The sequence below is a fragment of the Thunnus thynnus genome, chromosome 10 (genome assembly GCF_963924715.1).
Source record: "Thunnus thynnus chromosome 10, fThuThy2.1, whole genome shotgun sequence".
NCBI classification, from domain to species: Eukaryota; Metazoa; Chordata; class Actinopteri; order Scombriformes; family Scombridae; genus Thunnus; species Thunnus thynnus.
The window spans coordinates 26,981,986-26,995,047 of NC_089526.1; the positions used below are offsets into that span (position 1 = coordinate 26,981,986).

Genomic DNA, 13,062 nt, shown 5'->3' on the forward strand with positions numbered 1-13,062 from the left:
AACGAGTTTTATGAAAATGAATCACTAGTGACCTTTGGTATTAAAGCACAAGCAAGTGTATGTAATGTTTGGGGCCGCCCCTGCCTTTGTGTTGAAGCCAGTGGTTCAATGAAAGGCGGCAGGAGGGGTCACTTCAGGCATCTGCTGCTCTCCTGCACCACTCATCTGTCCATCTGTGTATGCTGCTGCCCTTCTGTCTGCTGATACACACGCTCAAATACATATAAGAAGACACACTCCTTGAATACTGTTGCCTTTAAATGCAGACTTAATGTAGACCTGTATGTCTGTAAGAGTTTTATTCTGCATCTGTTTAGCCCAAAGAAGCACCACCTTGCATTGGCCTGTATGTGTTCTTGGCTGGAGAAAGGTGTCAAGCTTTATTATAGAGGGAACCACAGTATCTGCAAAGCATAATGGTGGGAACTAGAGGAAACCAGAGAAGGAGGGACCCCTCTAGAGGCAAGAAAAAAATCAGTGAGGAGAGAAACAGTCCCTGAAAAATAAATATGTTCGTGCTGGATTTTATCAGTAGCTGTTTAAAAGTCAGGCCTTGGCAGTGACCGAGCTCCTCTTTTTCTCTTCCCTTTCCACATTTAAATTGTATCCATTCAACAAATCAAAGCCTGAGATCTGAGTCCTCACAATAAATTTTCTAATGCTCCTTAATACCCGTTTAACAAATTTCTGCTTGCTTAGAGGTCCTCGCTGTCTGGAAGATCATCGTGATTTATGCCTTTCCTGTCGCTGATGAGGACATCACTGATAACGGAGAGGTTAAGTATGAGGAACATTTACGTCTCCATACGAGCCAAGACGTTTTTTTTTTTTTTTAATCTTGGAGAGGCTCCCGGGCTTTCCACTCAGAGCAACACCTAGTAGATCTTCACTTTTGCAGCCTACCAGTGCATTACAGATCTCTAAAGAGGAGCCTCCGCGCACAGATGTGGGGTGTCAAGACTATTTGTGTTATACATTCTCCACATTTCTGATGAAAAGGACCCGTCTCTTTGCCAATTTCGGTTTGCTTAGACTAATATATTCGGACCAAGTTTCAAATAAACACAAGTCTCTTTTTGCTCTCTCTGCCTCGGTGTGGAGTGGAGGGACAATAAGGCGGTTGTGATGAAGAACTTTATAGGAACATTTAACTTAAGAGTGAGGGATTGAAGCGGGTAAACAAAGCATTCCTTTCCCTTTCATCACCATTTAACTGTTCCCTTCACATTCAGTCTCACCTCCAGGCCAGTGCCCGCCAGACCGGGGGAACTTGTCAAATAAATATAAATCAAAACGTAAAGGTTTATCCCAAGAGTTACCACACAGCTGCTTTTTGTGTCTTTGCTCAATTTTTTATAAATCGCTAATCCAGAATCTCATCTCTGACGCTAAAGAGAGACTCATGGTAGTGCACAGTATCTCCCAAAGTGCACTTGTGAGCAGGAGAGGATAGCATGACTCGTAGTAGCACCCCGGCGATGGTGTTCCAGACATATAGCCTGGAGGGCCATTTGGTTATACTCAGGGGAATGGTTGTTGTGTCAGTCATTTGCAGCGACTGCTAAAGAGTGCACTTAGCATCCTCTGTTTCCCCCTAGCAAACATGTGGGGAGTGACATGATACTGTACAAGAGCCTGGACAACATATAACATTTCAAAGCAATTTCCTAATTGTTTCCAGGCCAAGGTCGATAGCCTATATGGAAGCAATCCCTTTCTTTCAAACTTTTTTTTTTTTTTTGTCATCCACAGATTGGGAAACATTAAAGTGTTAAGTAAACTTGACCCAGGCGGGCTAATTCATTGGGAAATAGCTGGGGTTCCTACATTCAGTGCCATATCAGTGACAGTCAGTCAGTGGATTTCCTTCTACTTGGATGGTCACCATATGTTTATATGATTTTTGTGGTGCAACCCAGAGCCAGCCAGTCACTGAGTAATGACATTTGTTGTCTGTGATGAGAGACTGTTTACAAAGGGAAGGAATAGCTTAGCCAAGATACCTGAAGGCAAAGGTATATGTGCTCTATATGCACTATATACATCTTATAGAGGGATTAACTGATTCTGGTGTTGATTTTGATCAAACCGTAAGAAAGTGTCTATGAAACATGGTGTTCAAAATCGTCACAATATAGTTGTTTTCTTACATTTGTCTTTAAACGTGATTCAGTATCAGTTTGTTCTGATGGTTAATGAGGAACGTCATCATCATAAACCAACATGTAATTTAAGCATATTTTTTTAATAATTGAGCAAGAAACAACTATAATGAATTTTGTTCAGTATGCATGGTTGTAAGCTTAACAATCATACTATAGAAAGTAATTCAGTTGAGGTCTACATGAAAAATTCCAATGATGTGATCTCTTCTTCCATAATCCATGCATTAAAGGAAATTCTTGCCCTCCTATTTAAGTCATAAAGAAATGCCCCACAGTGTTCTTGGTTTTGGAGGTTTTTTAGCAAAGTTAACCCCTCTTAAAACACTTTGACATGAAATGAAAAGAATAGAGATGAGGGTGGAATTAATCATCAGAGGTACAAGGCTGGTGGACTTGGTTTTGAATTTTATTTGTACAGTAATGGTGTGGAATATTATCCAGTAATATATGTATATAAATGATCTTATATATCATTGTAAAAGCTCTTTACACTCTAACTGAATGCACCTCAAAACTCAGATCCTATATGCAATTATGAGGTAGACATTAATAATGGTATTTTCCACCCTCTGCAAAAAAATATTGAATACACCTTAAATTACTCTTATCAATGTAAGAAATATATGATTATCATGAAACTCTGTACATCACAAATAATAAAATAATTATAGAATAGAAATTATACCGATTTGAGTGCATTTTGTATATTTACAAAGAAATGCAGCATTCTCATTTCTTCATTTCTTGCACTTTGTAAAGTTTTCGACTGTACAAATATTTACAGCTCAAAAATAATGAACAGCAGTGCATTCAAAGCTAATGTGCATTTAAATATCGTCTCGTTTGCGAGTCTTTTATATTTTCGTCATCAGAGAAGACAAACTCTCTTCGCTGACCGCATGTCCTTGGCGCAGTCAGTTGTGGAAGTGCATTTCGTAAAGATGCAGACTTTTGAGCAAAAAGTTCGCCTCAGTAATGTGTGCTTTTTTTTTATTTTTTTTACAACAACAACAGGGCCCCAGTCAGGCACAAGTCTGGTTTTGTGTCCTTTCTGTCCGCAAAAGCGCACGACGCCTCTCCCAGCGCCTCTCCACCGGTCTCCAGTAAGGCAAAAAATCTCTTGAAGGCATTACCACCATCATCTTATCTCCTCTCCTCAGACCAGTGTGCGTCCATGTGTGTGTGTGTGTGTGTGTGTGTGTGTGTGTGTGTGTGTTTGGTAGATTAGACATTCACCCCCTTTTTCTTTTCTTTTTTTTTCGGAAAACAGGCACTTGCTCGGGCCTGTAATGACTCCAGCTGGACAGTGGCAATTACGGCCTGGATGCACATACCCAAAAGAGTCCGCCTGGCTGGCAGGATCACACGGCAGAGCTGCAACAAAGCGCTGACGGGCAAACCCCACTGTCCTCTGGCCTCGGCACGAACAGGTGCACAGTTGGACTCAATAGGCTCCCATCTCGCCTTGGTGATCAGTCAGATCACACACCATGTACCCATCCCTTGTGCCATATGGACGCGTCTCACTCTGGGAAAAAAAAGCCTGTTTGATGAGTGGTAACTTGTTGCATGGATGGGAAATAAGGCGTAACACTTTAAGGCAGAGAGTGTAAATTATTGTGAGTCTGAATAAATAGCAGATATCGCCTCTTGTGTGCATCCCTTTTGAATAAAGACAAGGCGCGTCATGCCTGTGAGAACTTTATATCTTCAATCTGGGACCCATCAAGACTTATCTTTGATTTTTCTGTCTTTTTAAAAAAAAAAGTTTTGTTTTAATGGATAAGGGCCGCTACCTGCACCCACACTGCTCCACCACCATGTCCTCGTACTGTTTGTACACCACGTTATTGCCCGAGTCTATGTACAGGATGCTGATGGGACTGAGTTTGGTGGGGACGCAGCAGCTGGGCGGGGTGCTGTTGGGGTCCATGGAGTTCATGAGCGTCTGTATGATGGCGTGGTTCGTCGGTTCGAGGTGCGACCTCAGGGGGAAGTCGCACACCCCTTCGCAGTGGTACGCCTCGTAATCCAGGGGCGCAATGATCCAGTCGTCCCAGCCCAGCTCTTTGAAATTCACATGCAGCGCCTTTTTGCTGCACCTGGATTTAGATTTCTTCCCGTGTCTCTTCCCGTGCCGGTTGCTCAGCGCGGTCCTGCGCCGCCGCCGGGGCCCCTCTCCTTTAACCCCCCGCAGCGACACCCCCTCCTCCTCCTCCGCCGCCGCCCTCACCACCGCCTCCTCCTTCTCGCCGACGGACCTCCGCGATTTGATCTTCTCCTTCATCTCGTTGAACAGGTTCTCCCTCTTCTTGGAGCGTGTGTAGGCGACCAGGATGGCCTTCTCCTGCTGGGAACGGCCGCTCCTGTCCAGCCCCAGCTGCCTCAGGTCCACCTCGGTGTCTGATTTGCCGAGAGTGACCCGGAGCTGGAAGCAGAGCTGGTTCCCCTGCTGATAGTGATGAGGATGATGATGGTGGGGGTGGTGGTGATAATGATGATGCTGGTGTGTTTTAAACATTTCCCACACGTCCAGAACCTCCCAGCCGGCCTTGGTGGAGTCCAGCGGGTCCAGCGACCTGGAGTCCAGCAGCCTGTCCGAGAGGCAGGGGTAGAGCTGGATGTCGTAGAGGCCCGTCGTCTGCAGGGAAGTCTGCAAATCCCCGGGCGCTCTCCTAAATATCCTTAATTCCGCCCCGACCAGCTCCTCTTTGTCTGAAAGGGTTGAGACATCAAACAGATACTTTTGTCTTCGCAGAGGAGAGTGCAAAAGATCGTCTGCAAGGATAAAAGAAGAAAATAATTGCAGTCAGATTCACTTAGGGTGTACAGTGTTCAGAGGGAAGGGGGGAGGGAGGGAGGAAGGGAGGGAGGGAGACTCACATTCTCCCACAGAGGCCTTCTCTCTCTCTCCCCCCTCTCTCTTTCTTGTTTTTCAAATGTCCACCCTGAACCTGCCTGAAACAAACTACAGCTGACAAGTCCTCAGTTTGGATGAGAATGAAAAAACTTCATGCTTATTGTTGTTTAAAAAAAAAAAAAAAAAAAACTTTTCCGAGATTTTGAGCCAATCTTGACAATGATTTTCCTCTGATTTCCTCTGATTTAAATCTATCAACCTCAACAGAATCCTCCTGATAAATAAAATCTATTACAAATCCTTAAAACAGACTTTCACAAAGTCTTGTTTTAGACTTTTTTACAAAGTCTGTTTTAAGAAACAGACATTTACAAAGTCTGTTTACAGGCTTCCTCTTCTAGTTCCTCAAGTTTCTTAATTTCATTTCCTGCAAATTTCTTGCACAGGAACAATTTAAAATGATACTGAGATGCAAAGCACACGATGTTCATACAGGAAGCATCTAGCTTGCCCCAAAAACAGTAGATTGTTTTTTTTCTACACTTAATATCTTATTTATCCGCTAATCATCGCTCATTATGAGGCTAAAGTTCGTTTTTTTTACATTACAGTAACAATAATCCAATAAAATCTGGCGATATTTTAAAGCCACTTTTAATCAAAGTCAGCATGTCTTAATGAAAATAGTTCTGCTTTCATTTTACTTGATGACAGACTGATTATTAATTTCCACCTCCTTGGCAGAGTGGATGTAAACTTTTCCTTCGTTGCAGCTTCAGAGTCTTTAATCCTAGCAGAAGTCAGATCATCAGAAACGTGGTTAGTTTTTTTTTTTTTTGAGGGCTCTGGTACAGTTGTAAAGCAAAAAAAAAGAAAACACACACACACAAAAAAAACAAGAGGCCTAGTGATGTGAAGGCCCCTGGGTGCTGCCAGACACAACGGACCAAAGGCGACATACTGTACACTCTACTGAACAATACACAATTAATGCATTATTCCCTGCTGGAGACCCAGGAGGCCTGCAAATATTTCATCAAGGCGAACCAATGAGACTGGAATATAACTCTGTGGAACAATGCATGAGAAGGCGTCAGCGTTTGAAAACAAATATTAAATATCTGCCTGAGTATTTTTAAGTGTGTGTTTTTTTTTTCAAATCAAATTTGAATCAGAATGATTTATGTTTTACAGCATGAGAGATAAAAGGAGTTTCTTCTTATAGTTTTACTGCAAAAGCTTTTGTCTTATTTTCCGCTTGAAAGCTTAAATTCTTTGACCCAAAGGAAATCATTCTTGTAATAGGCATGGGATGTTGTGTTGTTTTCTGCCGTTTTTCTCTTTTTTTTCCGGCATTTTTCCTGCCATCGTCAATCAGTAGTTTGAGTGTCTGTAGAATCCACAGCAGAATTTATCGAGAAAATGTAATTTAACTCAAGAAAACCAATGAAACCAGTTGATTTACGTTGTAAACACATGAAATGTTGGCTTGTAACTGTCAAAAATTTCCACTTGTTTCAAGGATAATGTTTTCAACTCAATACTGAAATAAAGTCGCCTGTTGAGATGGAAAATGTGTGGCGTGTTTGTCAAAATCAACTTGTTGCCTCGGCTGATCCTCACAATTTCTGGCTGAACGTTTTCTAAGTAAATAAAAGTGACGCAGGTCTAAACGCTCCTGTGATAAAAAAAATTTGTAAAAGTTATTCTAAAGAGATATTTGAATCTGCTTGTCAGTTTCGCTCTGTGAACCCTGCCGAGTCAAACCGTAAAAGCAGATTGAAACCTTGTGCTCGTTTCAGTGACTTTGCGCGTATGGTCTGCATTAGGTTTCTTCTTCTTTTTTTTTTTTTTTATAAGACCTCAAACAAATCGAATACAAGTTCACCAAATAATTAACAGTTCTGAATTCCCATCTTCCTCATTAAAGGACTTCCCTTCTTATATTTCATCTCATCCTGCCAACGACAACATTCCCCTTAAAATGCGCCTGCACGGACTGACTGGACAGACTGCTGAGGTTACTGAGAGATATTCGTGTTGACAGTCAAAAATGTACAAAGTTTTCTTAATTTCATTATTATGTAAAAAGACGTTTTTTTCCCATTACGCACAAGATGCTTGAAGGTGGATGGGGTAAAACGCGCTGGATGTTACTGCTAGGTTAAAACGGCATTCGTGCACTTTTGTTTGACCTTGTTGGTTGTATTTGAACAAATGCAAAACATGTTTTTGTCATCTATGCCTCTGTTTAGAGAGAGAGAGAGAGAGGTAGAGAGAGAGGTAGAGAGAGAGAGAGAGTGAGAGAGAGAGCGAGAGAGAGGGAGAGAGAGAGAGAGAGAGAGAGAGAGGCCGGGCTGCACCATCTGCGCTTTAATGAGTTACCCCAAGTGCCAAAAGTAATTTTCAGATTCGGGTTATTCTTTTCTGATCTTGCCTTTTCTGACCTCCAGGAAACACCCTGTCTGGTTTTATAAGCGAATTTCATTTACCTACGAAAGTGTGAAAGCCAAAGAAGCCGTGGATCATAGGTGCACTCAGTAAAACCTGTCGCTGCACGGATGAATAATGCGTGAAAGACGCAAAAGTTGTTACTTTTACGCGTCAAAAGATGCCCCCATGCGTATTTCTTTCCTGATGGGGGCGATTTAAATCACGAAGCCTCCCAGCTGAGACTCATTCTGCAGGTTAATGCAGTGCAACACTTAAGGGATGCTGGGAGGACTCCAAAAAGAAACGAAGGGCGCTGAGCTGAAAGAACGGGAAGAAAAATAATTTTCCGTAATTAAAGTGGCGGTCGCAAAGGGAGGTTCCGCAGTAAAATACGAACCACTTCACAGCGGAGGAAGTGCTCTTTCATTTTTTTTTTTTTTTTCTCTCTCGTCGTTTTTTGGTGATGTGCCATCGTGGCCGAGCTGGGTCATTATGGGAGAATAGACAGTGTTTGATATGTTATGACATGAACACTCAATTAGATCACCGAGTTCAAATACTCCAATCAGCCGTTCGATGCCAAGCAGCTCTCAGAGGGTCCAGCTCGGGGTCAGAGCCAGTGACACATCACATCAAAATCACAGGAGAAAGTGAGGCGTTTTTCCTATCAAATCAGTTCACACTGCAAGAAATGACCACACGGACGAGCCCTTTACATTCATATTCACTCTTTAAACGTCCTTTTTTGTCTTGAACCAAGTGTGGAGTGAGAATTATTTTCAATGTCCCTTTTTATCCAAGGAATTTGTGTCAAATCTTGAAAAATACGTTTTTACGCTTCACTGAACATACGTCTTGAAACAGTTGATTTGAAGTGGAAATAATTGAAACTGCACCTCACTCCGCTTTTCTAGATAAAAAAAATATGATTTAAGCAGCCGACTCTGGCCTGAGTAACTCTTCAGGATGGATATTTTTTGCAGCGCGCAGTCTGCGTCCCAGAGCTGAGGCTCGGAGTGTTTCAGACAGGAGGGGACGCAAACAAAGATAGCTTTTATTTCTCCTGCAAAGATTAACTCGGCTTATGCCCCCTTGTGTGTGTTGGATGTGTTTGTGTTTATCAGATTGTGTTTGTCCTCACAGACCGGTCAAATCACTTGGTTACACATGTTAACTGACCCAAACACCTGCTTCTCACACCGACCCGCTCTGCCCTGGCCCCCCAGCTGCCTTTGTCAGCACAAGTTGGCCAAGACTGGGCACCATAATGGCAGCAGATTACACTTTTTAATATGTGGCGGGTTTGGGGATTCGGCCTATCTAGCATTTTAAATGCTCACGCTTTGTTTTAGGGTGTTTGTGTTTGGAGAGCAACGAAAAATCGAAAATGAAACAACCACCAAGTGCTGTAATATCCTAAGTGAAAAAAAAGTTTCCTCTCTATTCACGTGGAGGTTGGGAGCGGAATAGTTTTTTGCTGCAGCCTGCACTGACACTGATTTACAGCCTTCATTTAGACAGCGCCTCAATTAGTGTTTTACTGTCGTGTTACCCGGAGGTTAATTTAAGTGTAATATAACTTAATACTTTAATACTTTGTTACACGTTTCTGTGGCTGTGCGCCAAACAGTCCTGAATGCAACCATGAAACGTGAGGCATTGCTCATGAATAACAAATAATCCTGCAGCTTTCAAGACTTTGCTTTTGTTTAACAGTTACTTTTATGATTTATTGATATTTTTGCGCGTAAAAGTGCGTCTTCACATTATTTTGCCCGATTAAAACGTGCGTAAAAGTAGCCGATGCTCTTGAGTTTTTATACATTACTGTACTTTTTAGCCACTTTTCATCAAAATCTGCACAAGAGGAGAATATTAGTCCGTGGAGAAAAACGGTGTCACAGAATTATGAGACTGAGCTGATGGAGCTGGCAGCGGACTGAAACCAACCTGTTCCTCTGTCCACAAAACTTGTTATGGTGTTGGCAGATTTAGAGGAGCGGAAAAAGCTTGCGTTTAGTCCGAGCTTCTCTGCAGCCGAGTATGTCCTGTATATAGAGAGCATGTATTCATGCGGCACAATATCGTCCTTTAGGTCTTCTTTGTGGTGGCTCACGATAGGATGCGAGGACGCGAAGATGTCTTTTAGGAATTTGGTTGACCTTTGTCCGTTCTGATGATGGATCCTGGCTCCCCTGTTCCTCCTCGGCGCAGAGGGAGAGATGATAGCAGCTGACTGGAAACACGGTATATTCCCAAGGAAAACAAGGAGCAGGCCCAGATAAAGCGTTACGACTCGAGATGCGTCCATGGCTGGAGAGTCACCGGGAGATGTTGAGAAACTCTTTCTCTTTTTTTTCCCCCCCGCACAGTGAAGTTGGTTTCTGGGGGCCGCCGGAGCCGGAGATGATGTGCGCGTCAGGGTCGGAGAGCTGCTACTTTTGCGCTCTCCGGTCGCACCAGAAGAAGTGCGTTTTGCGCTCTGGACTCCACACAAGAGCGGAGAGTGTTGGGCCGAGAGAAACACGCCCACATGGTCGCTCAGTGCAGGGCTTCCCAAACAATTTCATGTCACAGACCTTCAAACAGACGCACACAGAGCCAACTGACCGCCACAAGATACAGACGCAGGAGTCCATGTGGGAACTTTATGTTGTGGGTTTAGCAGCAAATTGATGAACTGTCTACACTATACACCGTTAAAACTACACTAATGTGGTTGACAATAACTTCAAAGTTTATCATTATTATTATTTAGTTATTATTTTTTAGTAAAACAAATTACAGTGAAAATAAACTTTTTATACCCTCAAGAATTAATTTAAACCAGCGATTTAAACTAAAACGACCAGCTAATACATGTTTCCGTCAACTGCCAAGTTTAAAATGCGGAACACAGTCGGTGTTTAGTCTACACAACACTGAAAAACCACATCAGAGTCATAATTCTCCTTATCACAGAGTCTTTGAGAGAAGCTTCCAAGGCCACATCAAGATTAGATTTTACGCAGATAGGCTGAAGACAACGTGATCATAAAGATGCGTCATTTTTTAAAAGAGTCATCATGGATTTTTGCAACTGAATTTCACACTTTATTTAGAGAAAGAGTGCTTTAAATGATATGACATGTAATGAATAATAAATAATGCAGATGACATTTCAGTGGTTGACTTTGTGTTTGTCGATGGCATCTGAATTCTTGAAGATTGAGATGAAACTCTTCAGAAATAGAAGCATCGTTAAATAAAATGAGGGATGACGTTTTGTTCATTTCAATGTAACAAAAGCGTCAACACAGTTAAACCCAAAACATAAAGTCTTGATGTGGAGTCGCTCAACTGCATCGATACATTCAAAATGACTCCACTGACCTCTAGCGGCCTTTGGTGTCTATTGCAAGACAAACGTAAAGAAACGAGGCCAAATACTGCATTTAGGTCATCTGGAGAAAGCTATGATGTATAATTTAATGGTAAAATATATGAGACTTGAGATGCATGTCATGACATTAAGCATGTCCAAATGCCATAAACGATTTTTTTTTTTTTTTAAATTTGTATTAGTCTTGATCCTGATGGTGACACATATGCACCTTTTTCTACTCTTTTGTAACTTAGATGCACCTTTCTGCACAATTTGATTTATTGCATGTAAATCGGTACAGATTAACCAGTACTATTATTCATGCACTGCACTATAATCTGTAGTTTGCATCTCCTATTACCTTTATGTTTTTTCTGTTTTACTATTTGCTTTATTTTACCATGTACATATATACACATATTTAAATAGGTACACAGAGCATCTTGAGCACAAAAAATGTTCTTTGGGATTAATAACATTATCTTATTCTGTCTTATTATATCAGCTCTGCACTGAAACACCCAGTATTGGTTTTACAGCAATAACATTTAACTGCAAACTGCAAAATCGAACAATTACAAATAGTTTAATGTGATGATTAAAAATAATTAATTTCCTCATTCAAGTTGAAAGAGAATATTCCCAACACTTGTGTGTCTGTTTCCTATTAAGAAAAACTGATCATCATATCGTGTTTAAATACAAAGACAGATTGTCTGATGGGGATGTGTTTTGGTTTAGTTTTTGAAGTAACTACCTTTACCAAATCTACAACTATTCCTTTTATCAAATAACTTTTCCCTGATGTGTTCACATATTACTTTGTCTGCTCTTTTTTTGCCAGATTAGGTGAAAATGTAGCACAGCCTGAGGGGCAACATGTCAGACTCTCTGTAAACCTTGATACAAGGCACAGTAACATAACTGCACAAAGGAGGGGCCACATCATTTATGAAAACATCTTTAAAGTTGACTTGCCATGAGAACAAATATGATGGGGTTGGTCTGGATTTCAGAGTACAGAGGTGACCCCTGCTATAGCTGAGTCTGTTTGTTGTGAGTTTCATTTATTATTTCTGTAATATATTTATATTTTATTAGTTTATTTGATGGGGACAATGCTCATCCATCAACAGAAACAAACTACTATATAATTATATAGTTATATGTATATAATATATATAACTGCATTCATTTTAATTGAAATGATTAAAGTTTGGATATTGGTTGTAGATGATATTACATTCAGGAACATGTGAATAGTATCATTCACCACAGTCAGATAAATCAGTGCCACACATTACAGACTTAACGACAACGTCTGTTGTTGATCTGCTGCTCATTGTATGACTTTATGTTGTTGTTCCAGCAGAGGGCCTCAGTGATAAGAAGACAAACTGCTCCTCATAGGTCACATGCTAACATTTCATTCAGTGCCACCCAGTGTCCAGTGCTTCCCCAGAAGCCAGTTTGACGCACTTGGAAATGATGAATGATGAACACAGATAAAACATCATCCTGGAGGTTATTTCTTACTGATATATGCTATTTGGTTCCTTTTCGGCTATAATGATCATCAATCTAGTTTCTAGTTTGCACTCATAATCTATGGCGCAGTTGCTCGTGCAAACATTATGATGTTTTCATATTACAGAATCTGTAATTGGCACCAGGACAAATGAAGGCGCAGAGGCTGCATTTGAATATGAATGGTTAGTAGGCATATACAAATTAGGACAAGCGCAGCGCCTTCCTCCCTGATTTCAGCACTATGGAGAGCCAACACGCTCTGATCCGAGAGCAGTTCAGCAGACTATATTTGGTTTCATGCACATTACTGTACACACACACACACACCTGCGGGATGTGTTGAACATATGCAGGCCCTATAGCCGATGTCGTGCTGCGCCTTTCAGCTGGCATCGTTATAATGTGAATCAAGGAAATATTATATTCCACAAATACAGGCTGTTATGCATTCATGGATGAATAGGTATTCTAAAAATATAAAATGTATTTTGGTGATGAGAACATCCTTACACCAGGGACCTATCAGCATGTACATATGGGTTATGTATTGGAGGACATGCCATGTGTTAAATGGCTCTCTTGGATGAAATACAGGATAGCATACATTTAAATTTATACCATACACTGACAGGGACTTAATTTAGCTACATCTTCATATACCTGTGGTTTTCCAAAGATGTCAAACCCATAGGCTATGTATTATTCACCAG

The 13,062-nt window shown here is 41.3% G+C and overlaps 1 protein-coding gene across 1 annotated transcript; it reads right to left on the reverse strand.

Annotated features, from left to right (window-relative positions):
• Positions 1–3,175: 3,175 nt before the first annotated feature.
• On the reverse strand, positions 3,176–9,954 carry gdf6a (growth differentiation factor 6a). The gene is made up of 2 exons (XM_067602302.1): positions 9,409–9,954; positions 3,176–4,943 (listed from the first exon to the last, which is right to left on the reverse strand). Exons 1-2 carry the CDS (start codon positions 9,767–9,769, stop codon positions 3,958–3,960), a joined length of 1,347 nt encoding a protein of 448 aa, XP_067458403.1. The 5' UTR covers positions 9,770–9,954; the 3' UTR covers positions 3,176–3,957.
• Between the last annotated feature and the right edge of the window lie 3,108 nt (positions 9,955–13,062).